This window comes from Choloepus didactylus, chromosome 10, assembly GCF_015220235.1.
Source record: "Choloepus didactylus isolate mChoDid1 chromosome 10, mChoDid1.pri, whole genome shotgun sequence".
NCBI classification, from domain to species: domain Eukaryota; kingdom Metazoa; phylum Chordata; class Mammalia; order Pilosa; family Megalonychidae; genus Choloepus; species Choloepus didactylus.
The window spans coordinates 130222608-130249146 of record NC_051316.1 but is presented as its reverse complement, the minus strand read 5'-3'; the positions used below and the strand labels follow the sequence as shown (position 1 = coordinate 130249146).

Genomic DNA, 26539 nt, shown 5'->3' with positions numbered 1-26539 from the left:
GACTCACGGACGGACCGACCGACCGAGGGGCGGAAGGACGCGCGCGGGCTCCGGCGCGCCCCGACCCCATGGCAGCCCCCGCACCGCCCGCCGCCGACGAGCTGCCCGGCCCGGCCGCCCGGCGCCTCCACTCCAGGTCGGGCCCGCGGGGAAGGGGAACAAAGGCGCGCGACGTGGCGGGGCGCCCCTCCCTGCGCCGGGGTGCGCGCTGCGGGCTGGCGGGGGAGGGGGCTGCCTGCGGGGTCCCGCCCCAGCGCCGACCCCCCTCCGCGGCCCCCGGGCCTCCCGGACCCCCTCCCTCCCGCCCGGCCCCGCCTCCCAGCCGCCCCCCGCACCCAGGGCAGCAGGGGCCCCAGGGACCCCAGCCGGGCGGCCCCCGACCACCCCGCTCCCCATGGTGCATGGGACCCCCGGCCGGGCGGGGGCCGTTGACTGAGGGCCGAGCCTGGTGGGCATGAGCCTGCCTGGGGAGCACCTGCCTCCCGGGCAGGGCACAGGTGAAGCCAGCGGTTTGGGCAAGGCACCCACGCCTGTCGGTGATGACGGGGTGCCTTCCCGGGCTGCGTGCCGGCGGGGTGACTGGGCCCTTGTCCCCAGGGTGCTGCCCTGTGCCCCAGAAGGGGCCGAGCCCTGCCGGTGTGTGCGGGCATCGAGCAGACCCGATGGGCAGTGGCCGAGGCAGGCCTGGCTCCCAACTCCCACCGCCATGGCCCTGGCGCCCTCTGGCCATCGCTAAGGCCTGGGGGCCCAGGCCGCTGACCCCTGGGGGGCCTAGACCCGAGCCAGCAAACCTCCGCCGGGCGCCCAGCTGCCGGGCGAGGCCCCGGGCCAGGAAAGGCGGCCTCGCTGCTGGCCAGACACAGCCCCGGGGCAGGAGAGGCACCCAGACCTGATGCTGCCAGGCCGGCAACGCGGGGCCTGCCCCAAACCATCCCCGTGCAGGGTGGCCCTGGGGGCCGTGCAGCAGCGGCCGCCCCAGGGTCACCTGGAGAGGGAACGCTTTGTCCCAAAGAGGGAGGGCTTAATCTGGCACCACCAGCAGGCAGCCTGGGCTTGGCAGCTCGTGTGAGTGTGTGCGTGTGCGTGTGTGTGTGTGTGCGTGTGTGTCTTGCTTGTGTGTGTGTGTGCGTGTGTGTGTGCAAAGGGCCCAGCTAGGCCCTGGGAGACCCCGCTGAGCCGGGCACAGGGTCTGTGCCGCCTTGGTTGCTCCGTGGACGACCTAGAGCCTCCTGTGGGGCCTTGGGAGCCCCCGAGGAGTTAGGCCCCGACCCCGCAGCTCTGGGGGCCTGGGAGGCTGGCAGGAGGGACGGGTCGGGCAGCAGTGTGGGAGCAGGAAGGCGCGGCGCTGTGCCCGCTCGCCGGTGTGGGAGCCGAGGGGTGTGGGTGCTGGGATGTGAAGGCCTGGGGGACGGGATCTGTGAGGCCTGTGTGTGGCTGACTGGTTGGGGGAACCTCAGTGGGAGGTTTCTAGTTGTTTGGGGCGCCCTGGGCTGGCCCAGGGTCTGCTCTGCCATTCCCCCTCCCCAAATGCACACCCGCCTGGGGGGCAAGCTTGGGTCTTATAAAGCAGGGTCCTGGGAGAAAACTGATAGAGCAGAAGGATGGCATGTGCCCCCCAGACCCCCAGCCCCCTGCCAAGCCCCATCAGGCCCCAGGGAGAGGGCAGGGTCTGGGAGGCAGCTGGGAGTGGGCTGGGGTGGTTACCGCTCAGAACCCTGGGTCCCGGATGCCAGGGCCCCTTGCCCAGAGTAGCGGCTGGGGGAGGGGGTGGCAGTGGCCAAGAAGGCCCCCCCGTGGGAAAGCCGTGGCTGGGGTCTTCTCCAGGCTCCTTCTTCCCTGCCAGCAGCGCTTGCCCAGGGCCAGGGGGTGGGGTGAGCCAGGGGCAGGGTGCTGTGTGTGCCCCCAGGCAGCAGCCACCGGTGTGTGGATGGGACGTCATCACGTGTGGGGCAGGCCTGCCCAGCTGCAGTGTCCCCCCACTCGCCTCCCTCCCGGACCCTCTCCCCTCCCCGTGGGGCCTCAGGAATAACGAGCTGCCCCCCCCATACCACTCTGCTCTGGGAACCCCAGGACACTCCCCAGCCCCACCCTCGGGTGCTTTCCTAAAGTGAGTGACACTCATGTCCCCCCTCCAGCAGTGCCCGCCCCTACCCTCGTCCCCTTCCTCTGATCGTTGGTGGGTCGGTGTGGCTTCGCTGGATGCGGTGGGGGAGATGGAGCTCCTTAGCAGTGTGGGCCCCACAAAGTCAGCCTGGGAGCCAGAGTGAGGGAGGGGTGGGGTGCAGGCCGAGGGGACGGAGCCCGTCCTGGGAACGGCTGGGGTGGTGGGCCGCTGATGGCACCGCTGGGCCTGGGGGTCCTTGCTGAGCAAGGACAGGCTGGACCCGGCCTGTGGAGGGCAGGGTGGGGAGGGGAGCAGGCTCCAGCCTCGGAGAGCCACGCTTGCCGTGAGGGTGCAGGGTTGGGGTTCAGCCTGGGAATTGGGGTCAGGCGAGGAGGAGACGGTCCAGGTTCCCTGAGCCATCCTGGGGTGTGGACTAGTGACCGCTGGAGTGGGCCCCTGGGAGCCCCCGGGTGCTGGACGGAGGCCGGGGGACAGGGAGGAGCGAGACAGGGACCCCGTGCTCCCACCCGTGCAGCGTCCCCACAGCCCTCCCGGGCCCGAGTCCCCGGGCCGCGTCCCCTCCCCATGTGTCCTGCTCATCCTCAGCCCCCGGCTCTCCAGGTCCCTCGGACCTTGAGGCAGCATGTCCCCTCCACCCCGGGTAGCCCTGACAGCCACGGCTGGAAAGGGGGTGGCTGGGAGGAGAGGATATGAGTGGGGCAGGGGGGCCTCTGAGAGGGCCTGGGGGTCCCAGGGTCCTCCTGGGGTGGGGTGGGGGGAGCCCCTTGGAGGCTGCCCAAGAGGCCTGTGACATCTCTGCGGGCCCTGCCCTGGGGGCCCCAGGCTGGGGTCCCGCCTGTCTAGCAGTCCCCTCTCTCGGCTGGACATCGGCTGCCCCCCACCGCCCCCAGGGCTCCCCGCTTTGCCCCAGGAAGCCGGCCCTCTCTGGCTTCTCCTCATCCCCGGGATGGGGGCCTGGGAGGTGGGAGGCAGGGAGCCGGGTTGGGGCGTCTGTGCCCCCAAAGCCCAACTGACCGCTATGGCCTCGTCCCTCGGGTACAGCCTGCCTCCGGGCGGGTCACAGAGGCTGCTTCCTGCAGGGCCTGCCCCAGGTCGGTCCGGGGATGCTGGTACCCGGCCCCCGGGGACATGGGAGGCCTGAGCACAGACCCTGCCCGGACCCCCACTTCACCGCGCTCAGGTAGGGCCTTGGCAGCCGGCAGGGTGGGCTTCCCGGGCTTGGCGAGCCGAGCGGCCTGCTGGTCTGGGAGCCCCACACCTGCCCTGCCAGGTGGGTCAGCCCCCGCCCAGCCTGCCCCGCTGTGTGGGTGCCGATCAGGGCTCTGAGCTTTGACCCCGACCCATGTCAGGCCTGGGGAGGCCCTGGACGGCCGAGCCTGCAGCGCTGGCCTGGGGGTGTGAGGGAGGGAGGCCAGGGACCCCGAGCTCACGATGCTGGCAGCCGCCGAGCAAGGCCGGGGCCTGGCCCCGAGCGGGGCCGAGGGCTGTGTGCAGGTGCTGCCTGGCCCCCTGCCTGCCCATCACTCCTCGTGGGCCCGGGGCTGTGGCCGCACAGGCAGGACGTGGTCAGCCTGTGGGGAAGGGTGAGGGCGCCATCGGGGGCACCTTGGGGTGAGTGGACACCAGGGCCCCTGACCCCTGGACACCCCTCCTGGTGCCTCTCCAGGTGGCGTCCCGGGTTGCAGGGGCCCACGTTAGATTCCCCGATCTGGAGGGCCACGCGGACCCCCTTCCCGCCCCCCTGGGCTGCTGGGCCCTGGACCCTGCTGGAGCCGGGGTGCAGGGAGCAGCTCCCATTGGCAAACCTGCCAGCACCCCGACTTGGCAATCACCTGTGGGCATGAGCCCGGTGCCCGCTGGGTCTCTGCAGTCCCCTGGGGAGGGCAGCGTTGGCTGTGCCAGGCCACTGGTCAGGACGCGCAGGCCTGAATCAGGGCGCCCCATTGCCATGGCGACCGTGGCCGGGCCTGACTCGCTCCAGGAAACTCTGAGCTCCCGGGCGGTGGCTGCGGGGGAGCCCAGCGGGCGAGGGCTGGGGGCCCAGCGGCTCTGGCAGGCTGTGGGCAGGTGCCCGAGGGCCTGGTGTCCTGTCCCCAAGGTCAGTGGCGTCCCTGCCCCCGGCCTGGGGCTCGGTGCCCACCATGGAGGGAGGGGCCAGCTCATCCCACAGACCTGAGCTGATTCCAGGCGAGTTTGACACTCGGCCTGTGACCCGGCAGATCCCGACTGAGCTCGTGGGCCCTCATTGACGTCTAGGGGGTTGGTGTGGAGCTAGAATCTTCTGTAGCCGTCATGCCTCCTTGTGCAGGGTCAGTCCTGCCTTCGAGGCGGTGACCCTGTGGCTCTGGCCAGGGCTCCAGCCTGCAGCTCCCTGACTCGGGATGTCATGGCAGACCGGGGCATCCGGGGGGCAGTGCCCAGGGCCTCAGGGCTGCAGGCCTGGCACCCTGTGGCACTCAGTGAACCCTGGCCGGCCGTGGGGAGGCAGAGGGTGCGTGGGCAGGGCCAGCCCAGCTGTAGGCCAAGGGGTCCCCACCCCCCGAGGAGCCTGACCAGCGTGGGGTGCACGCTCCTGGCCACCCACTGTGTCAGAAGCCCCTCTGTGCCCACCCCATCCCTTCCTGAGAGTTCAGGCCCACGTCCCCTCCTGGAGGCCTGGGGGGGACTGGAGAGCCCCACGGCCCCTGGTCGGGGGAGCCTGGGCAGTCAGTTTCTGGAGAATCCCCTTGGCGTGTCAGGTGGCACTCAGCGGTGGGCATGGGCGGCGATGGGGGGCCTGGGTGCCACAGCCCGGGTGCAGGGCAGATGGGCCCCGCGTGGGTGGGGGCTCCCCAGCCCTGCAGGGTCAGCTTTTCCCGGGGACCCAGCGGCTGCACCCGGGCCTGCTCCTGAGGAGTCGTGACATTTAGAGGGGTTTAAACTCCTCGCTTTCTCAGTGAGGATCCGGCAGTAAAAGGAGCGGGCAGCTGTAGCTTGTATCAAAGGAGCATTTGTTTAAAAAGGCCGAGAAAAGCTGCCGCAGACAACTCCCAGTAACCCCCGAGCGCAGGACAAACCCAGCGACACCGGAGAGGGTGGGCTCCTGGGCACGCGGGGCCCGGCGGGGCATGGTCAGCTGCTTTCCTGGTCAGTCGGGAAGCGGTGGACGTGACGGGGAAGCACGGTGGGCACCTCCCCGCACAGCCGACCGCGTCTCCGTGTCCCTGCCCATGTGCACGGTCCCCCGGGCCCCTCCTCGGTCTCCCCACAGCCCTTGCTGGGGTCCTGTGGCTTCCCCGCCCTTCGGGGTCACGGCTGCCCTATCCCCCGGCCCCCCGCCCCGTCCGCCTGCTGTACTCTCCTGCCAGTGGCCCTCACCTCCCTACTCCAGCCTCCCCCCAGCAGGCGACGGGCCGGGCTTGGGGGTCTCACGGGCAGGGCTGAGGAGGAGCCCGAGGTTCCGGGGGCCGGGGGTCAGGGGCTGACCTCAGCGGGCCGGGCAGGCTGGGGCGAGGGCCGGGGGCGTCACGCGGGGCCTGGGCCCCTCGCAGGTGGCCGGGTGCTCAGGGCAGAAGCCCGGGGCGCTTTTCCGGGGTCGAGTCCACTTCGTCCCTGCAGCAGTGCCGTGGGGCTGGGGACATCTGAGGGCACCTGGAGGAGGGACAGGTGCTCAGGCCGCGGCCGAGAGCTGGGGGCCGTGGTCCTGGCGAGGATAAGCCGCACGGGTGTGTCCACCTGGTAGGGGCAGGTTGGTGCCCGTGACCCTGCTCCCAGCGTTTGTCCCTGAGAGCGCCAAGGTGTGGCCTGAAACCCACAGGAGGGGGCGTCCAGGTGGGCGAGCGGGCGGGGGCCGGGGGGCAGCCGGAGCCCTGACGTCCCGGCCCCCCAGGATGGAGGCCTCGTGCCTGGAGCTGGCCCTGGAGGGCGAGCGGCTGTGCAAGGCGGGGGACTTCAAGGCGGGCGCCGCCTTCTTCGAGGCCGCAGTGCAGGTGGGCACGGAGGACCTGAAGACGCTGAGCGCCATCTACAGCCAGCTGGGCAACGCCTACTTCTACCTGAAGGAGTACGGCCGTGCGCTCGACTACCACCGGCACGACCTGCTGCTGGCCAGGTGCGGGGCGGGCGTGTCCCACGTCCTGTGTCCGCGTGTCCCGTGTCCTGTATCTGTGTGTCCCTTGTCCCGTGTCCTATATCCATGTGTCCTGTGTCCGCGTGTCCCGTGTCCTGTGTCTGCGTGTCCCTTGTCCCGTGTCCTATATCCATGTGTCCTGTGTCCGCGTGTCCCGTGTCCTGTGTCTGCGTGTCCCTTGTCCCGTGTCCTATATCCATGTGTCCTGTGTCCGCGTGTCCGTGTCCTGTGTCTGCCGTGTCCCGTGTCCCAATGTTCCTAGATCCATGTGGCCTGTGTCTGTGTGTCCCGTGTCCTGTGTCCGTGTGTCCTGTGTCCGTGTGTCCTGTGTCCGTGTGTCCCATTTCCTGTGTCCACGTGTCCCATGTCCTGTGTCCATGTGTCCTGTGTCCCATGTCCCCGTGTCCTCATGTCCTGTGTCCCGTGTCCTGTGTCCCGTGTCCCGTGTCCCGTGTCCCGTGTCCTGTGCCCTGTGTCCTGTGCCCTGTGTCCCGTGTCCTGTGTCCCGTGTCCTGTGTCCTGTGTCCTGTGTCCTGTGTCCTGTGTCCCGTGTCCTGTGTCCTGTGTCCCTGGGTCTCGTGTGTCCCATTTCCCTGTGTCCACGTGTCCCCATGACCTATGTCCGTGGTCTGTTCCCATGGGTCCCTGTGTCCCGTGTCTGTGCATCCGTGTCCGTGGCATCTGTCTGTGCATCCTGTGTCCACGTGTCCTGTGTCCGTGTGTCCTGTGTCCCGTGTCCTATATCCATGTGTCCTGTGTCCGCGTGTCCTGTGTCCTGTGTCCGCGTGTCCCGTGTCCTGTGTCCGCGTGTCCCGTGTCCTGTGTCTGCGTGTCCCTTGTCCCATGTCCTATGTCCATGTGTCCTGTGTCTGCGTGTCCCTTGTCCCGTGTCCTATATCCATGTGTCCTGTGTCCGCGTGTCCCGTGTCCTGTGTCTGCGTGTCCCTTGTCCCATGTCCTATGTCCATGTGTCCTGTGTCTGTGTGTCCCGTGTCCTGTGTCCGTGTGTCCTGTGTCCGTGTGTCCCATTTCCTGTGTCCACGTGTCCCATGACCTATGTCCGTGTGTCCTGTGTCCCATGTCTGCGTGTCCCGTGTCCGTGCATCCTGTGTCCCATGTCCCCGTGTCATGTCCTGTGTCCGCGTGTCCCGTGTCCTGTGTCTGCGTGTCACTTGTCCCGTGTCCTATATCCATGTGTCCTGTGTCCGCGTGTCCCGTGTCCTGTGTCTGCGTGTCCCTTGTCCCGTGTCCTATATCCATGTGTCCTGTGTCCGCGTGTCCCGTGTCCTGTGTCTGCGTGTCACTTGTCCCGTGTCCTATATCCATGTGTCCTGTGTCCGTGTGTCCCGTGTCCTGTGTCCGCGTGTCCCTTGTCCCGTGTCCTATATCCATGTGTCCTGTGTCCGCGTGTCCCGTGTCCTGTGTCTGCGTGTCCCTTGTCCCGTGTCCTATATCCATGTGTCCTGTGTCCGCGTGTCCCGTGTCCTGTGTCCGTGTGTCCTGTGTCCCGTGTCCAATATCCATGTGTCCTGTGTCTGTGTGTCCCGTGTCCTGTGTCCGCGTGTCCCTTGTCCCGTGTCCTATATCCATGTGTCCTGTGTCCGTGTGTCCCGTGTCCTGTGTCTGCGTGTCCCTTGTCCCATGTCCTATATCCATGTGTCCTGTGTCCGCGTGTCCCGTGTCCTGTGTCCGTGTGTCCTGTGTCCCGTGTCCTATATCCATGTGTCCTGTGTCTGTGTGTCCCGTGTCCTGTGTCCGTGTGTCCTGTGTCCGTGTGTCCCATTTCCTGTGTCCACGTGTCCCATGACCTATGTCCGTGTGTCCTGTGTCCCATGTCTGCGTGTCCCGTGTCCGTGCATCCTGTGTCCCATGTCCCCGTGTCCTCATGTCCTGTGTTCACGTGTCCTGTGTCCCGTGTCCCATGTCCCTGTGTCCCGTGTCTGTGCATCCTGTGTCCACGTGTCCTGTGTCCGCGTGTCCCGTGTCCTGTGTCTGCGTGTCACTTGTCCCGTGTCCTATATCCATGTGTCCTGTGTCCGCGTGTCCCGTGTCCTGTGTCTGCGTGTCCCTTGTCCCGTGTCCTATATCCATGTGTCCTGTGTCCGCGTGTCCCGTGTCCTGTGTCTGCGTGTCACTTGTCCCGTGTCCTATATCCATGTGTCCTGTGTCCGTGTGTCCCGTGTCCTGTGTCCGCGTGTCCCTTGTCCCGTGTCCTATATCCATGTGTCCTGTGTCCGCGTGTCCCGTGTCCTGTGTCTGCGTGTCCCTTGTCCCGTGTCCTATATCCATGTGTCCTGTGTCCGCGTGTCCCGTGTCCTGTGTCCGTGTGTCCTGTGTCCCGTGTCCAATATCCATGTGTCCTGTGTCTGTGTGTCCCGTGTCCTGTGTCCGCGTGTCCCTTGTCCCGTGTCCTATATCCATGTGTCCTGTGTCCGTGTGTCCCGTGTCCTGTGTCTGCGTGTCCCTTGTCCCGTGTCCTATATCCATGTGTCCTGTGTCCGCGTGTCCCGTGTCCTGTGTCCGTGTGTCCTGTGTCCCGTGTCCTATATCCATGTGTCCTGTGTCTGTGTGTCCCGTGTCCTGTGTCCGTGTGTCCTGTGTCCGTGTGTCCCATTTCCTGTGTCCACGTGTCCCATGACCTATGTCCGTGTGTCCTGTGTCCCATGTCTGCGTGTCCCGTGTCCGTGCATCCTGTGTCCCATGTCCCCGTGTCCTCATGTCCTGTGTTCACGTGTCCTGTGTCCCGTGTCCCATGTCCCTGTGTCCCGTGTCTGTGCATCCTGTGTCCACGTGTCCTGTGTCCGTGTGCCCTGTGTCTGTGTGTGCGAGTAGGGAGCACAGCCACAGGCTCCCTGCACCCCCTATAAATGGATCCTGCCCAGGGGCTCCCCCATCTTCCCGGAAGCCTCCCTCCTGCAGGCCCCAGGCTCCCCCATCCTGCCCTTCTCCCTCCCTGTGGCTGGAGCCATCAGCTCCCGGCCTAGGGCCTGGGCCCCGGCAGCCCCTCGTGGAAGGAGTTAGGGTCTCAGAGCTCCCCTGCCTCCCCTCTGCCTCCAGAGGCCCGTCCCCCAAACCTGGCCCAGCAGAGGAGGTGGGGCCCCCGGGCTGGTCCTCTCAGAGCTCGGGCCAGACAGCGTGCCCCTGCCCCTCACACCCCCAGGACCATCGGGGACCGTGTGGGGGAGGCCAAGGCCAGCGGGAACCTGGGCAACACGCTCAAGGTCCTGGGCCACTTCGACGAGGCCGTCATCTGCTGTCAGCGCCACCTGGACATCGCCCAGGAGCAAGGGGACAAGGTGGGTCGTGGGGCCCCCAGGCCGCCTGCCCCCCGTCCTCGCCCTGAGGCCTGTGTCCAGATCCGGGTGCAGAGCAGGGGGCCCCCGCCTCTCACAGCCCCACTCACCTGCCCCCTTGGAGGGGGCCACCCGACACCTCAAGGCACTCAGGCAAGTACAGGGGTCCTCGGACAGCCCCTCCGCGAGCTGCTGTCCCCTTTGCCCCTGTCTTCACACCCCCTGCAAGGGGCCCAGCGAGGGTCTCTGAGGGTGACGTGAGGCAGTCCACACGCCAATAGTAGGTCCAGCCACAGTGCCCGAGGCCCCTCCATGTCCAGCACTTCCTGGTTACAGATGGGGGAACTGAGGCACCGAGGGCGATGTGCCCACAGCCTGTCTTCTCAGCCTCCACGTGAGTGTCAGAGCTGGGTGGAGCTGAGAACAGGCCTGCCTCCCCCTCCTGGGGCCCCGTCCTCGGACCCTCACTCTGAGAGCCCAAACCCAGCCTCACTGCCGCACGGTGACGTGGTGACGGCAGCCCCGCTCTGTCCCCGCCGAGCCGCCTGGGGTCAAGGGGCCCCCCCAGGCACGCAGGGGTGAAGGCGCTCCCCGACTGCCCGGTGCCGCCCGCAGGTGGGGGAGGCACGGGCGCTGTACAACATCGGCAACGTGTACCACGCCAAGGGCAAGCAGCTGTCCTGGAGCGCCACGCAGGGCCCTGGGCACCTGCCGCCCGACGTCCGGGAGACGCTGCGCAGAGCCTCTGAGTTCTACGAGTGAGCAGGGCCGGGTCCTAACGATGGGGGGCTGCAGGCTGGGGTGCCTGTGGGGTGGGGGTGAGTGGAGGGTGCCTCTACAGATGGGCTGTGGGGGATGATGGGGCGCCTCACAGATGAGGGTGAGCAGGGGGTGTGTCCGAGGGGCCCTTCCTGTGGAACGGGCTGCTTCCGAAAGCTGGAGTTGGACGGGGGGCACTCAGCCCGGGCCCCAGCCTCGTCAGGTTCTGCCCAGTGGCCGGGGGACTGAGGGAGCCCCAACCCCCAGCAGCCTCTCTCCCAAGGGGTCCCGCGGATGCAGTGGCTCAGCGAGTCCTGGCCTGGGGTGGGGGGGTGCGTCCCTGGCCGCAGGGGGCCACGCTGACCGCCTCGGCCCCCAGGAGGAACCTGTCGCTGGTGAAGGAGCTGGGCGACCGGGCGGCCCAGGGCAGGGCCTGTGGCAACCTGGGCAACGCCCACTACCTGCTGGGGAACTTCGCCGAGGCCACTGCCTTCCACAAGGAGGTGAGCGGCGGGGGGCACGGGGCGGGACGGCGCGGCCGGGCTCGGCGCTCCCCGATGCTGCGTTACGTCGGGCCCACGACCCCGGCTCAGGCCTGCGCCTCCCCAGCGCCTCGCCATCGCCAAGGAGTTCGGGGACAAGGCGGCCGAGAGGAGGGCCTACAGCAACCTCGGCAACGCCCACATCTTCCTGGGCCGCTTCGACGTGGCGGCTGAGTACTACAAGTAGGCGCCCCTCCCCGAGGGGACCCCGAGGTGGAGGCGGGTGTGGGTCTGACCTCCCAGCCTGCCCGGGAGCCGATGGCGGTTCCGGGTCATTTGGGGGATACCAAGGGCCTTGGCCCAGGGCTTTGCGGGGGCAGGTTATCAGGGCACAGCACCTCCCGTGCAGCTCTGGGGTGCGCGGTCACCGTCTCCCCGTGTGGGCAGGGAGACTGAGGCCCGGGGTCACTCCTGGCCTGGAGGCCAAACGGCAGCCCTGGCTGCACCCCGTCCCGGGCCCTCGAGGGGTGCGGCACCACAGCCCCCCTCAGAGAGGGAGGGAGGGGCCCCAGAGCTCGGGCGGCTGCGTCCGTCCAGCACAGGCAGGCCCCGGGGCGGCCAGGCGGGGGGCAGGGGCTGAGGCTGCCGCGGGGGCTGACCGTGTCCCCCCGTGTCTCCCCGCAGGAAGACGCTGCAGCTGTCCCGGCAGCTCCAGGACCAGGCGGTGGAGGCACAGGCCTGCTACAGCCTGGGCAACACCTACACACTGCTGCAGGACTACGAGCGCGCCGCCGAGTACCACCTGCGGCACCTGCTCATCGCCCAGGAGCTGGCCGACAGGTGCGTGCCGTGACAGGTGTGGACCGGCAACGGGTGCAGGTGGGCCGCAGGTGCCGACAGGTGACGGGTGCGAGTGGGTTGACAGGTGCAGGGCGGTCGATAGCTGTGGGTGGGTCGACAGGTGCAGACAGGCTAACGGGTGCAGGTGTGTCAGTGGGCGTGGGCAGGTTGACAGGTGCAGGTGGGTTGACAGTTGCAGAAGGGCCGACAGGTGCGGGTGGCTGACAGGTGTGGTAGATGTCAGCCCAGACTCCCACGTGGGCCCACATGGCTGAGAACCACTGTGGGGGCTCTTGGGCTGCCTTTGCCCCCTAGCCCCCCATCCCCATCCTGCTGGCCCATGACCATGTGACCCCATGACCCCCTGACCCCATGACCCAGAGCTGGTGACCTGGGGCCCCATGGGGGTGGCCAGTGGGGTTGGGGTGAGGCTGAGTGGACTTTGGTGCCACGGCCCACAGTGACCCTCGCCCAGGCAGGTTGGGGGCTCACCTCCAGCGCCCCATTTCTGTCCCCCTCTCCCTACACAGACTTGACATTTGGGGGAGAGACAGACAGATGCTCCAGTGTGCAGTTAGACACACCAACCTGGCTCTCCCCCAGGGTGGCTCTGTGGGCCTCTCATAGGCAGGGCAGAGGAGGGGTCCTTTAAAGGGGGCATAACACAGCAGAGAACCCAGGACACCCCGCAAGGGTGGAGCCAACCGCCAGGGTGAGGCCCCACCAGTCACTAGTGAGTGAGAAAGGCCACGAGCAAAGCCCAGGTGGCCGTGAGCTCCCAGGCCTGCTCCAGCCCCCCTGCTCCCCCAGGCTGCCCCCAGGAACCTCTGTTCCCCCAGGCCCCGCTGCTCCCCCAGGCTTCCCCAGGCCTTCTGGGAGGGTCCAGAGCTGCCCTGACCCTGGCCATCCCTGCAGCTCCTTGGCTGTCACCCAAAGGCCCAGGGTGACCTTCCTGGCGTCACAGATGTGGGGCCCGAGGTCAGGGCCAGGCGCACAGCCAGGCCCGGAACCAGCCAGTGGCCGCCAAGTTGCCCCCTCTTGGGAGTGCAGGCCTGGACTCAGTTTCCCCCTGCAGAGTGGGTGAGGGCCGGGCGTGCTGGAGTCTGGGGAACGCCTATGTGTCCATGGGGAGCCCCAGGCAAGCGCTGACCTTTGCCAAGAAGCACCTGGAGATCTCCTTAGAGGTGAGTTGAGCCCCAAGCGCCTGGCTGGAGCCCCCCAGGCGGCTGCCTGCCCAGTCTTGACCCCTGCCCCACACTGCCGGGATCCTCCCTGCCCCGCGTGCCGGCCGGCGTCCGCCAGTGCCCTGGCGTACTCCAGCGTGTTTCCTAGACTGTCCCTCCTGTCCTGGGTCAGCCAGGGAGCCTGCCGCTGGGCCGCTGTGGCTGGGGTAGGACGGGCAGGGGGCCTGTATGCCCCCAGCGTGGGGGGACAGGAGCCACCCTGCCTTTGGAGTGTTCGTGTCCCCTGTGGACCGCCCCAACAGAAGCTCCAGCAGGCACCGGGACCCCCTTCCCAGGAAGCCGCACCTCCCTCCTCGGGGAAGGTGCTGGGGCCTCCGAGGTCCCCCCAGGACCCCGCTACCTTCCCTAATGCAGCCGGTCTGGCAACCCCAATCCTGCCCCCCAGCCCCCCGCCTCCAGGAGGCAGCCCCGGCTACCCTGAGCCTGGCTGTGCTGAAAAGGCACCAGCGCTTACCTGGAACCTCCTCAGCCCTGTGAGGGTAGCAGCTGGGTGGGTGGGGGGCCCCGGGCCACTCCTAGCCATGCCCTTCCAGGGGCTCCACCTGAGCCAACCCGTGCTGGGTGATGGAGTCGTGTGGGCTTGTGGGGTCCTCGGGCTCAGCTCCTGGGCGAGGCCTGGCTTTGTCCTGAGAGTGGGGAGCAGGGCAAGGCCCAAGGCTGGGGGACCCTGGGGGGCAGAGGCCCGGCCCGGGGGCAGGCAGGTGCAGCCAGGAGCAGGTAGGGGGCCGGGCAGACCCCACTGCCAAGCAGCCAAGCTTGGAGGCCACCCAGTGTGGGCCCGGGCTGCTTGAGATCCCGAGCGTGTCCAGGTCTGAGTGAGGATGGCGGGTCCACAGCAGCCCCGGGAGCACATGGGGGTGGGTTCCCCGCACTGGATCCGGTGCCCAGGGCCCATGGGACCTGGCGCCCACTCAGCCCGCCTGCCCGCTGCAGACGGGGGACCGCCACGGGGAGCTCACGGCCCGCATGAACGTCGCCCAGCTGCAGCTGGCCCTGGGGCGGCTCACCAGCCCAGCGGCCGCCGAGAAGCCCGACCTGGCCGGCTATGAGGCTCAAGGTGGGTCCCGGTGGGGAGAGGACTGTCCCTGCAGGCGCAGCCTTGGGGGGTGGGGGGGTGCCCAGGGGAGGGGGTGTCGGCTGGCGCTGAGCCCAGATGTGGGCACGGGGGCGGGCTCTGCACCCCAGGAGGGGAACCTCTCAGGACGCTCAGTGGGGGTGACGGGGCAGCACGAGGCCCCCAGGGGAGGCAGCACCCCAGCTCCAGCCCTTCCTGGTGGAGGGGGAGCCCCCGCCCGTCTCTGGAGCATAAGGTGGTGTGGGGGTGGACGGACAGCTCCCCAGCAGTGTGACGAGGGTGGGGCGGTGTGTCGGGGGGAGCAGGAGGTTTCAGGAGGCAGGAGTGAGAGTGTGGGGCGGCTCTTCACCTCCCCGGGACAGCCGGCTCCGTCACCCTGGGCTGATTGCCCCCCAGGGGCCCCGTGGGGCCTGGCCCTGGATGGGGAGTGGGGTCACAGCTGCTCGAGGGCCTCCCCCACTGTCCCTGCCCCGAGCAGCCCAGGAGGCCCTGCTCCCCCCTGGCCGGGGACCCCACCTGCAGGCAGGGCCGGGCCTGGGGGAGCACGCCCACAGGCAGAGCAGGGTGGGGGCTGCGGGAGGCGGGGAGGCGAGGGCCCCGAGTGAGCCCGAGAGCAGGCGGAGGGCATGGGGCTGGGCGTGGAGGGACTCTGGGGACCCGGCCACTGTCACGACCTCCTTCGCGGGCAGGGGACTGGCAGGGGCAGCCACCCCGCCCCCACGGTGCCCAAGCGTGTCCCTGCCGTGGCCACGCTCCCTGGGGCACCCACCCTCCCCAGCCCCCAGGGCCCCCCGAGGGCGAGGCCGGGGCAGCCGGCCCAGTGCAGGCCTCGGGGTCTCTGTGGTGACGTGTGGGGTTTGCCCCCTCCCCACGTGGCTGGTCCTCACAGAGCCCTGTGGTGCCACGACCTGGACCGGGAGGTCAGGGCCCTGGGTCACAGGTCACACCAGAGGACAGAGGCGGAGGGCAGGCCCGCCTGGCGGGGTATGGTGGGCCGGTGGGTTGATGTGGACACCCCCAGCCCCAGGACACACAGGCCGGGGTTCTCTGGGGGTGGGTGCCTGGCGTGGTGCAGGAACCCCCCTATAGTCGGGGGTGGGGCAGCCTGGGGGGGCTCCCCGAGGCACGGAGCCGAGGGAGGGCGGCCGTCGTGGGTGACAGGGACCCTTCCTCAGGCGGGGCAGCCCCGGGGAGGCCAGGCCCCCAGAAGCATCCCCCCACCAGCTGCCATTGGACACTCAGGGAGCCCACCCTCCGGGAGGGATGTGGCCAGCACAGGTCCCCCGGGCTGCACGGGGGTGGTCTGGGGGCCGGGCAGCCCCCACCCCGGGATCGGCCGGCCCGGCAGGCCCTGAGAGCCGGGGCAGCCCTGGGGAGCTCAGGTGAGCCTCGCGTGGCAGGGCCTGGCAGGGGGCGCCTGGCTTTCAGGGGTGCCGGTGTTCACTCGTTCCCTCATTCGCTCATTCTCCGATTCACTGATTCACTGATTCCGTCCCTCGGTCGTCCAGCTCACTGTGGGCCAGCCGGGCTCGGGCTTGGTCCCAGCCTTCCAGAAACTAAGGGGGGACGGAGCCACGGCCAGAGTCTGCCAGTGTGGTCAGGGGGCTCCTGAGGGGGTGTAACCCCGGTCCCGGGCCCGGGGGCCTCCTGGGGGGGATGATGAGGGGCTCGGCCGACGAGGGGGGCTTCTGGGTGAGGGGGGCAGAGGTGCCGGGGTGTGGTGGGAGCATCTCTTCATTTTCTCTGACACGGGGCAGAGGGGCTGCCCGTGGTTCAGGCCGTGGCCCCCTCACGCCCTGGACCCCGCCCCAGCAGCAAGGTGCCCCCCACTTGTGTGTCTGGGTGACGGCCCCTCTCTGCCAGCTGGGACAGCCCTGCGGGGCACCCCGTGCCCTCCACTCACGCCCCTCTCTGGCTCCCTTCACCCCTGGGCCTGCTGCCCGCACCGGGGTCCCACAGGAAGCGTGAGGCCAGCCTCCAGGGACAGCTCCCGGAACGCCACTGTGCGGGGCCCGGGATATGCGGGGCCCAACCTGTCGTGGCCCTGCCTCAGTGTCTCCACCCGCTGTGCTGGGGACAGCGCCTGCTTGTCCCTGGGGAGGGCCCTGTCGCTGCCCACCTGGGTGTCCAGCCTCTGCCCTGTGGCCCTGCCCAGCGGCGGGCACCTCCTGGCAGTCACCGTCCCCACGGCAGCCCTCCCTGTCCTCATGTCTGCCCGGGACCCCGGTGCTCCTTCCTGTTACCTGTGCCCGGGCGGCCACGCCTGCAGCCCAGTGTCCTGCCCATGGCTGGTGACCGACCTCCGTGCGCCTCAGAGTGCCCAGGGCAGTGGCCTCCCGGGTCGGGGAGGGCCGGAGGGGACGGGGCATGGGGCCCTCACACAGGGACGTGCAGTGGGTGCCCAGTGCACCCCAGGTCTCCCCGCTTCCACGCTCAGAAGGCACCTGCCCCGCACCTGGCACTGCTCCGGCACTCGGGACCCATCAGTGAGCGACACGGTCTGAGAGCCGGGCTCTGGCGGCCACGTGGCAGGAAGTGCGTGAGGAGCGAGCGAGTTCCAAGTCGGAGGGGCTGGGAAACAGGAGAAGCCGAGCAGGGCCAGGCCTCCCGGGGCGGGGGCAGGGCGCTGTGGGGTGACATTGTGGCCCAGCCTCGAGGTGGGGGAGGCGGGGAGCCTGGGCTGGAACGGGGGGCAGTGCTGCAGGCAGAGGGGTGCCCAGTGCCAAGACCCTGAGGCAGGCGAGCCTGGGCCGGGGGCGGCTGGGGAAGGGCCTCATGGGCCCCTCGCCCCAGGGCAGGGTCCAGCGGAGAAGGAACAGGGCCCCACCCAGGCCTGGGCAGACCCAGAGGGGCCTCGGTGGGCTGGAGAGGCAGCTGGGCCTGCCGGGAGTGAAAGGAGGAAGGAGACGGGGGCTTGGCCGGGGCAGTTGGGCGGCACCTGGGTTTGGGATGCGGTGCCCGGTGACGCCTCCTGGGCATCTGGCGATGGGTCCAGCCGGCAATTGGACACGAGCACCGGGAGCTGGTCCGGTGACAGAAACGGTGACGCAGGCGTGACGGGCAGCCCGGTGGCCCCCAGGCCTCGCCCTTGCAGGCGGAGGTGGGGTGGGCGCAGGAAGCCACTGGCGCCCTGTCGGGGCAGCTTGGCCAAGGCCCCAGAAGGCCCCGCAGCGTCTCCCAGACAGAGCCTGCATTTAGCCGGCCGAGGCCCTGCGCCCGCCGTCTGTGCCCGGCCATGAGGGGCCCGCCCCAGAGCCGGATGCCAGCTGCGCCTCAGAAGGCGCTTCAGCCCCCACTGCTGCGGCCGAGGACCCACCGTGCTGCATCCGGGTGGAGGGGCCGGCGGACAAGGTGGGGAAACCGAGTCAGGCTCCTGGGGGACCCGGGGGCAGCCGAGAGGGAGGCCCCCAGCCAGTGCGGGATTTTCGCAGGGTGTGATGGGTAAGGCCTGGCCCAGAGGTCTGCCCCCCACCCCCCATTCCCTCCACTGCTGCCCGATGGGGAGGGCTGCATCTGGAATGACCCCAGCATTTCTTCCTCGCCACGGGTCTGTATCGGGGCTGCCTTCCCGATCTGGGAGGTGGGGGGTGGGCAGCCCTCATCCAGCTCCGATGCAGCCCCCCTGAACTGGAATCCACGGGTGTTTGCTGGGGCGGAAGGCGGGCCCAGCGGGGCCTCCATAGGAGCGGGCGGGGGTCGGGTCCTGCGGTGGAGCCGGGGGGCAGCCTGGTTGCACAGGCTGTGCTGGGTGTGCGGGAGCTGCTGGGCGAGCTCCAGGGCAGGGACCCCCACCACCCTGTCCCAGGCACCTGGGCAGAGGACAAGGCGTGGGCTCCTGGGGGTCTGGGGCCGGGGGCAGGGCGCTGTCCCCTCCCGCCCAGCCAGGTCTCTGCCTCCTGGAGCCTCGACGTGCTTCAGGCTGTCCTGCTGTGGAGCCGGTTGGTGGGAGGGGCGGGGTCTGGATGGCGGGGTCCCCAGCTCCCCCCACTCCCGTCCCCTCCACCCTAAGCACATTTAAGACCTACACTAGTCAAACAGGGCACGTGGACTGGCTCCTGGGGGTGCTGGTGGCCAGGATCTGACAGGTCGGGGGGGCCACTGAGGGGCCAAGACGTGGGGTCTTCAGCTGCCCAGCCCTCCCTGCTCCTGGCGTGTGCAAGGCTGTCCAGAACGTTCTGCCGCCTGTCCCGTGGCTGGCCCATTTCACCCCGCATCTGGCAGCTCTGTGACAACTCCTGGGGGGCTGCCCTGGACCCTTAGTCTCTGCTGGCCTAGTCCCCTCCTCCTTGGGCTTGCTCAGGGCTCGAGAGATCTTTTGTGCCCACATTGGATCTTCTGAGGCTGCACTGCCCCTGGGGGCTCCCCTGGGGCCTCTCTCACTCCTGTACCCCGTCCCCACTCCAAGCTCCCCCATGACAGGCCCACCCAGCTTGAGGCTCAAGGGGCTGTGTGGGGCAAGGAGAAACCCTGGGTGGCTTTCTGGAGGTGGTAGCCGCGGAGCTGAGCGTGAGGCATGGGTGGTGCGGCTGGTGGGAGAGCATCCTAGGCAGAGGGAGCAGCCAAGCCAAGGCTGGAGGGGACGCCCGGGGAGCGGGCTCAGGCACCCGGAAACGGCCCTTGCCCAGGGGTGGGCAGGGCGAGCTGCCAAGCCAGACCTTCCCCAGACGTCACCTCAATGCCCTCCTGGGCCTGCTCGTCTGGCGTCTACGGTCAGGGTGGCCCACTGGACCCGCAGACACAGCGTTTGCCGCCATGGGGTGCACGGGGGGCCCAGCCCAGGCCAGCGGGCACAAGCCGGGGCTGACCAGGCACTGTCTTCCAGGGGCCAGGCCCAAGCGGACACAGAGGCTGAGCGCGGAGACCTGGGACCTGCTGAGGCTGCCCCTGGAGCGGGTAAGCAGGGTTGGGGGCCGGGGGCCGGGGAATCAGGCGGGGGCAGCATCTGCCCGGCTGCCCGGCCTCTTGCGCCGCCCCCTCCCTCTCACGGCCACCATTGCTGGGTGATAAATGTGCCCGTGGCCTCCCCAGCCAGACCCCCCGCCAGACCCCCGGGTGTGCAGTGCCCCACCCCTGCCGGCCTTGCCAGCTGCTCCCAGGGGCCCAGGGGTGGGCTCGACCCAGCGCAGACCCCTGGCCCCCACTGGCCACTCTGGCTCCTGGGAGTCCCGAGCCAGGCCCCCCTCCCCCGCTCCCTGCCCACCTGGGCTCTCCTGAGGCAAACCCCAAACTCGGGGGCTGGGTGGGGGGCCCTGCCAGCAGCATTCACCCTCCCCGGGTGGGTGCTGGGTAGCCCCAGGTTGTGCCTGCCCCTCCCACAGGGTCCCGAGCTGGGGGGCTGGGGTGGGGTTGCCGGCAGCCTCACCCACATCCGCCCCCCTCCAGGAGCAGAATGGAGACAGCCACCACCTGGGGGGCTGGCGGGGGCCTGGCAGGGACGCGCTCCCCCTTCCGGTGAGGAGCAGGAGGTACCAGGAGGGGCCGGACGCTGCCGACAGGAGGCCCCGGGAGGGCGGCCACTCCCCGCTGGACAGCGCGGACGTCCAGCTCCAGGTGCACCGTGTGGTAGGTGGCCCAGGGGACCCCTTGGGTGCCAGCAGGGGACTCCGGATGGGGCACCTGAGAACAAGGCCAGGCTGGAGGGGACAAGCGTGGAAACTGCACGGCAGCTCCCCCCCACCCCCCACCCCTAGAGCAGACCGGGGCCGGCCCCTCGGGGGCAGAAGCACGAGCCCCTGCTAGATGCTGGTGCCTTTAGCACAGCCCCGGCCGGCTCAGCGCCGGGACGGCGTCTACCGTTGTCGGCTGTGCCCCGGCCTCTGGAAAGCCCCTGGGCCTGAGGAGGAGGCCCCCAGGGCTGGGCTTGCCGCCCTGGGCCTCAGTTTCCCATCTTCACCACCACAAGGGCCTGGCTCTTCCCGTCTTGGCTTCGCCGCTGCACTGGCCCACCCCACCCGAGTCTCTGATAGTCCCTTGTGTGCTCCCCTTTGCTGCTGGCTGGGGACCAGCAAGGCACACCCTGTGCCCCCGGCGGCCCTCCCTGAGGTGGGCACGGCACGCCATGCTGGGGGTTGCTGGAGCCCCCACCACTCCTGGGGTCCCAGGGCTTCAGGACGTGGGCCAAGCTGGGAAGGTGCAGGAAGCAGGTGGGGAGCTCCCCAGCGGTGTCCACAGGTCACTGCGACCTGGTGATAATTAGGGGAGGGGCAAGGGGGGCTGGGGGGGGAGTTTCTTGTTCTTTGGAGGGTTGGGGGGCAGGGCAGCTGGGGATACAAGACACCCTTAGGGTGTAGGGTAGGGGGCCAGGGTTGGCGTGGGGCTCCCCAAAGGGCATCCTCAGGGATCCCTGCCCGCCCCCCATGGGATCAGGGTCCCAAGCAGAGTGGGTGGTCGGCCAGCCCGGGGTGCCTGCGGCTTGGGGTGGGGGGCTCACGGCCTCAGGCCAGCCAGGAGCCCCTACTGTGGGCACAGTCAGCTTTTATTGAGGAAAACGGGGCGGGCGATGGGGGATGGACAGACAGATGGGGACAGATGGTGGGGGATGGACAGACTGTGGGGGTCGGGTGGGGATGGCCCTCCCGCCGTGCCCAGGAGCGGGGCTGCTTCCCCAAGGGCACAGGAGCTGGTTGGGGCTCAGGGATCCCCAAGGGGCAAACCCACACACGCAGCTGTGACTGGTCCCACACTGGTGGGGAGACCCGCCTGGCCCCGCTCAGAGCCCAGTGGTGTGGGGGCCTCGTCCCGGGTGGGGGGCAGGAGCGCAGTGGCATCGGAGGCCGGTACTAGCCGGGGCTTGGCAGCTGGGTGCTGGGGAGCCCCCCAGGGCCCCCGGCAGAAAGGGCCTGGGCAGGCTGAGCAGGGCGGCTGGAGAGGGGCCTGGCCTATGCACACGCACACGGAGACATGCGTGCACACAGGCGTCACGCGCCCCCCACGCCCGGGCCCCCAGAAAGTCGAGCAGTGCAGGGGGCAGAGCCCGTACCCCAGCTGCCGAGGCGCCCGCCCCAAGGGAGAGCAGAAAGGCAAACTTTTGTCTTTCTGTGATTCATGGTACCCCTAAACCCCCAGCTTCCCCCCCAGGAGGCCTATTTTTAAAGTCTCCCCCAAAAGGCCACCAACGCAAGGCGTCTTTCCCTCGGCGCTGTCTTCAGCGTGAGCAGTGATGTGGCCCGCCCCCCGGCTGAGAGCTGCCCTTCCCCTCCAGGGGTCTCAGGGGCTCAGGTGGAGGGGTCCCCAAGGCAGAGCCCGGACAGCCTTGGGGCGGGCAGGGGGTTGCGAGAGCCCGTGTTCCCGTGGTCCGCTCCCCCTAGCCCAGCTTTGAGCCGAGGGGTGAAGCCGCGGCACCCCCACCCACCGTGGGAGCCGCAGGGGGGCCGTGTTCCCAGGGTCCCTGGGGTGCGAGCCGGAAAAGCGTTTTTCATGTCAGGTTTCCATCCCCCGCCCCCACAATGCGAGCGCCTGGAGGCCCGGGGTGGGGAGCGGGAGCGTCTCCGGGTGTTTACGGAGTGAGGCGCGCGTGTGCGAGTGTGTGTGCAAGTGTGCGTGAGACACAGACCGACAGCGCAGGCGGGGATGGGTGGGCCGAGCCCTCCCCCGGGGCCTATTTAAGACGCGGCTCGCCTGGGTGGGCCCCCGGGGCAGCAGCACCCAGCACCTTCCCCCGCCCGTGGCTGAGCACCCGGGGGACTCCTGGAGAAGCTGCGGAGCCGGCCGTGAGTGGGGGGCCTCCTGGGGTCCAGTGCCGCACCGGGGGGATGGGAGGCGAGCGGGCAGGTGTGCAGCGGGCACGTGGGCAAAGGGTCACTCCCCAGCGGCCTCACCCAGGGCAGGTCCTGGGGGCGCATCCATTCTGCACGGCCCCTGCCACCACCCCCAGCTGGGCTCGGTGCCCCGTCCTGGGGCAGCTCGTGAGACCAGCTGGGAGGGACAGCCCCAGGCCTTGGCCGAGCAGGGAAGTTTGGGTGCCCAGTGTCTGTGTTCGTCCTCCCGAAGAGGAACCGGGTTTAAACTAAAGCAGGAGAGACTAGTCAGACTTAAGGAAGCACTCTGAAAGCTCCAGGGAGAAACAAGCCATGGTCTGGGGCAGAGGCGAGGTTGGGGTGCAGGAGACAGGACCCAGAAGAGGGGCCACAGTCTCAGGGGTGGTCACCTTGGGGGCGTGGGGGCTGGGGACAGGGAGGTCTGCGGGGTGGGCTGAGGTCTGGGGGCAGGGAAAAGGCCCTGAGGGAGGCACACATCCAGCGGGGGCTGTCCAGGTGCCAGGCCCCGAGCTGAGCCCCAAGGGAAGTGCCAGCCCCCACACGGGTTTGTGCTGCCGGCTGCCCCACTGACACCCCACTTCCCTCCGAAAGTGCTCCTAAGCCCCAAGTCCCAGCCCGGGGCAGTGGGAAGAGTATGCTGCCAGGCGGAGTCCCGGGCTGCCTTTCGGGGCGGGCCTGGCGCGCTCCCCTGGTCACCTGGCTGAGCGGCTCCCCGCTGGCTTTGGTCCCCCACGGCGAGGACCAACCCCAGTTGCTTCGGGCCCAAGCACGGGAGACGCCTGTCCAGTCCCAGCCTGGCCTCCCTCTGCCGGGGCCTGCAGGGCCACCCTCCCACCCACCCCGACCCCGCTGGGGGTCTCGGCTGCTGCTGCCAGGACCCCGGCCGAGCCCCTCCCACAGCTGTTCACGGCGCCTCCCAGGCCAGGGGTCCCTCTTCAAAGGAGTGTTTCTGTCCGTGGACTCCAGACCTGTGTGCCTGTCCCCTCCCTGGATGGCCCCCCAGGGGCTTGGGGGTGTCGGCACCTCCCCCTCCAGACCGACACCCCTACCGGGGTCCCAGCCCCATTTCCTCTGGGCTGCCCCTGGCCCAGGACCTCGTAAGCCCAAAGCTCGCTGGGGGTGGGACCAGCCCCCACCTCGCACGCCCCACCCCCGACTTGGGCTCCTCATGGGCTTCTCTGTGTCCACTCGCCGTCACCGTCACCATCACCGCGGGCCTGGGCAACCACCAGGACGTGTAGTGACCAGCAGGGGACCCTGTCCACACACGCCTGGCCCTCCGCTCGTTCACCTCCTGGTTTGTTCTCTGATGGCCTGGCCAGGTACTCGGGGGTCCCCTGGATGGTCTGACCCTGCCCGTCTGTGCCCCCCAGGGCATCCCGCGGGCCCCGTCCTCCGACGACGAGTGCTTCTTTGACCTGCTGAGCAAGTTCCAGAGCAGCCGCATGGACGACCAGCGCTGTCCCCTGGACGAAGGCCAGGCCGCTGCCGCCGAAGCCACAGCCGCCCCCACCCTGGAGGAGAGGATCGGTGAGCCCCCACCCGAGGAGGACCACCCCTGCACCTGCCGCCAGGCCCTCCGGGGTCTCCCCCCGAGACGCAGTCACCGCCCCCCCCGGCACCCATGGCCCACCGAGCTGGCAGCTGTGGGTGCTGGCTCTGGAGCTGCATCCCGGGGGCTGGGCAGATCCTCTGCAAAGTGCCCCCTGTCAGCGGGCGCCGCCCCCATCCCGCGCCTGGAGCCTCCGGGAGCGTGTAATTACCCCGCCCGCCGGAAGCCGTGTCGGGGCACGTCAGTGGGCGGGGGAGGTGTGGGGGTGCAGGCGGGGGTCCGCTGGCCGCTCACCCCTGTCCCCCGCAGCCCAGCCCTCGCTGACGGCCTCCCCGCAGACAGAGGAGCTCTTCGACCTCATCGCCAGCTCCCAGAGCCGCCGGCTGGACGACCAGCGGGCCAGCGTGCGCGGCCTGCCCGGCCTGTGCCTCACCCACAGCAACCGGGGCCACCTCCGCGGCGACGGGGACCCGCAGGAGCCAGGGGACGAGTTCTTCAACATGCTCCTTCAGTGCCAGGTGGGCCTGCCCTGCAGGGCGCTCTAGCCCCTCAGGAGCCCCCAGAGGAGCGGGAGCTCGGAGGTCCCCTTTCCTGAGATCACGACCTTGGGAGGCCCTTCAGCCGTCCACAGCCAGACGGAGGAACAAGAGCTGGCCACAGCCCCTTGCACGGCGCAGGGCCAGGCGAGCCCTGGGGTGGCAGCTCGGAAGCTTCCTGAAGGATGGGCAGCCCGGCCCCGGCCTTGGGAGCTGCCAGCAGCTGGCAGGAGGGAGCCCGAGGGTGGTCTCGGCAGCGAGGATGAGCCAGGGACAGGCCCCCGCTAGCTGGAGGAGAGCACAGAGGGAGGTGTGGCAGGAGGGTGAGCCTCGGCACCCCAGGGCCTCGTGGTCACCATCCACCTGCCGGCCAGGACGGGGCAGTGGGCTGGGTGGGCTTGGCCGGCGCAGAGAGCTGCGAGTTTCCAGCAGTGATTCTCCTTCCCGCAGAGGACAGGGGACCGCAGCCCTCGGCGAGGCGTGGGGGGAGCCCCCACCGAGAAACCCAGAGCCCCCCGTCCGCACGCACACACATGCCAGCGGCTGCGCCGGCTCCCCCGCCTCCTGCTCCAGGCCCTGCGGGAAAGCCCCCAGGCCTCCTCAGCCCCCCACCCCGGGGCAGCAGGTCCATGAGGTCAGCCCCTGCCCCAGGGACGGCCACAGGCGGCAGGGCCCATGCAGGGCAGCAGGAGATGGACTTCCTGGCCCTGGTGGAGACCCCCGTATGAACCTCCAAGTGACCCAGCCGCCAGGGTGAGGGTCCCAAGGGCTCTGGGCCAGGTGGCAGGCACCGACCTCATGCTGTCTGCGCAGTCCTCCAGGATCGATGAGCAGCGCTGCCCCCCGCCCACCGTGCTGCCCACTGGCCCCACCATGCCCGACGAGGACTTCTTCAGCCTCATCCAGAGGGTCCAGGCCCGGCGGATGGATGAGCAGCGGGTGGACCTTGCCACAGGCCCCGAGCAGGAGGCGGGTGGGCCGCCCGGGCCCCGGGAGCAGTGCCAGCCCGGTGCCAGCTGAGGCTCGGGCCCCTGAGAAGCCAACCCCTCCTGAAGCCGCGGTGAGGGTGGGCGCTGAGCCTCCCCGGCCCTCCTTGCGAGCCGGACGCCGGGCCTGCAGTCAGGAGGGGGGACAGGCTCAGCCGGGGCTGCCTGGTGCCCTCCTGCCCACCCTGCCCTCACCCTGCCCCTGCCACCCAGACCCTCTCCGTCTCCCTGCCTCCCCCGCCAGGCTCTGTCTTGCCCTGCCAAATGTGAAAATCTGTCGCCTTCCCCACTCCAGCCTCCCAACCGTGTCCCCGAAGCCCCTCCCCTGGAGCCGGCAGCAACACCGGCACAGACGGCCCCGACCCCAGGAGCTGGGGGAAGGTGATCCCGGAAAGCTGCCCTGCCTGGCACCTCAGCCCCCGTCCCCCACCCCACCCGCAGGCCCCGAGGAAGCCGTGAGGAGGGAAGGCACCAGCAGAGGCGAGGGCTGTCCCCAGGCCCCGCCAGGGCAGGTGGGGGCACATGGGGTGCTGGGCCCTGCGGTCACAGCCAGAGCCAGTGGGTCCATGAAAGCTGGGGGGTCAGTGCACTCACCTCCGGGCCTCCCAAAGAAACACCTGCCCTCCCCTCGCCAGCTGGGGGGGACGGCCCAGACCCCTGCCCACCTGCATTGGTCCCTGGCTGGGGCCCTTTCAACAGGCCCTGTTGGGATGACCGCTGCAGTCTGCTTTTAGCCCAAAGGCAGCCCCTCTGGGGAGTTCCAAGGGCTGGACCACGGTCCCCACGGCCCCCAGCCTGGGCCCAGTGGCCCCTCTCCAAGCTGGGGGGAGACGGCCAGGAGTCCCAGCCCTGGCCTGCACCGGGAGGGGGGGACCCAGGGCCAGGATGGTGGGTGCAGGCGGCCGCGGCCCCTCCTTGACTGCACTGGCCTGCTCCTGGGTCACGTGTCCTGCCTTGTTGTCAGTGGGTTCAACCCAACAGGTACGTTTGTTTTTGTTTCTCCTGAAAAAATAAAGTCTGCCAAGTGAGTCAAGGTGCCCGGGGTCCCCAGGAAGCTGCCCCAAGCTCCCAGAACCGCTGTGCACTCGGAGGCCACATGGCCGGGGGGCTCCTGCAGCTGCTGGGACAGGGAGCTGCACGTGGGGGGCCTCAAACAGCAGACGGACCGTCCCAGGCTGCACTCTTGGCCCCCCAGCACGTGGCCCTCTCTGCGTGGCCGTGGTTGGGTCAGGGCCCACCCTGGGTCAGGGCCCACCCGCATCCGGTGCAGCCTCGTGAGAACCAGTTCAGTCTTCAGAGACCTCATTCCAAGCAAGGCCACTTCACAGGTCAGGGCTGGGGCCGGAGCATCTTGTGGGGGATGCATGCACCCCAAGACACGGCCATCTGCTCCCCAAAGCCAGTGCCTCCACCCACCTTCCGGGAGAGGCAGGAAGGGGCCAGGGCGAGGTACCCGTGGGGGGCTGTGCTACTGGAGTCAGCTGAGTGGGGCAGGCAGGCCTCTGCCACCCTGACCAGGGTAGCCACTCGGGCCATCTGCACCCACGGCCCTGCGAGCCAAGCCTTCATCACCGAAAGATTCCACAGGGATGCACGGCCTAGGACTAGGCCACAGAGAGGGCTCAGGGCAGCGTGGGGGCTTGTCCTGGGCATGGAGAGGGGCAAGGCCCCTGCACACACCCACAGAGCTGGGCAATGGGGTGCACCAGCCACGGCGGCTCCCAACCTCCCATGGCTAGTGCCCCCAGCCTCTCCCCAGACGTGGGGGCTTCTGTTGGAGGG

At 69.3% G+C, this 26539-nt stretch overlaps 1 protein-coding gene across 3 annotated transcripts; it reads left to right on the top strand.

Annotated features, from left to right (window-relative positions):
- On the top strand, positions 1-25785 carry GPSM1 (G protein signaling modulator 1). 3 transcript variants are annotated; one of them, XM_037797001.1, is made up of 15 exons: positions 1-136; positions 5994-6215; positions 9394-9529; positions 10142-10284; positions 10665-10788; positions 10895-11010; positions 11452-11607; positions 12683-12791; positions 13785-13908; positions 18749-18819; positions 19309-19488; positions 23057-23213; positions 23545-23753; positions 24585-24831; positions 25053-25785. In XM_037797001.1, the coding sequence occupies exons 1-14, from the start codon at positions 69-71 to the stop codon at positions 24789-24791; spliced, it is 2022 nt and encodes a 673-aa protein (XP_037652929.1). In that variant the 5' UTR covers positions 1-68; the 3' UTR covers positions 24792-24831; positions 25053-25785. The 3 variants fall into 3 exon arrangements, with proteins under 3 accessions (XP_037652929.1, XP_037652928.1, XP_037652930.1); XM_037797000.1 differs by having other exon boundaries at positions 24585-25785; XM_037797002.1 differs by lacking the exons at positions 1-136; positions 5994-6215; positions 9394-9529; ... (6 more) ...; positions 18749-18819; positions 19309-19488 and adding an exon at positions 21481-21635 and having other exon boundaries at positions 24585-25785.
- Positions 25786-26539: the final 754 nt, after the last annotated feature.

Excerpts from the sequence above, each read along its gene's own strand:
- GPSM1 (XM_037797001.1), top strand. The coding sequence starts at position 69 with ATGGCAGCCCCCGCACCGCCCGCCGCCGACGAGCTGCCCGGCCCGGCC. Across the intron at positions 11,608-12,682 it reads GCCCAGGAGCTGGCCGACAG|AGTGGGTGAGGGCCGGGCGT; the intron begins GTGCGTGCCGTG and ends TTCCCCCTGCAG. Across the intron at positions 19,489-23,056 it reads AGCTCCAGGTGCACCGTGTG|GGCATCCCGCGGGCCCCGTC; the intron begins GTAGGTGGCCCA and ends TGTGCCCCCCAG.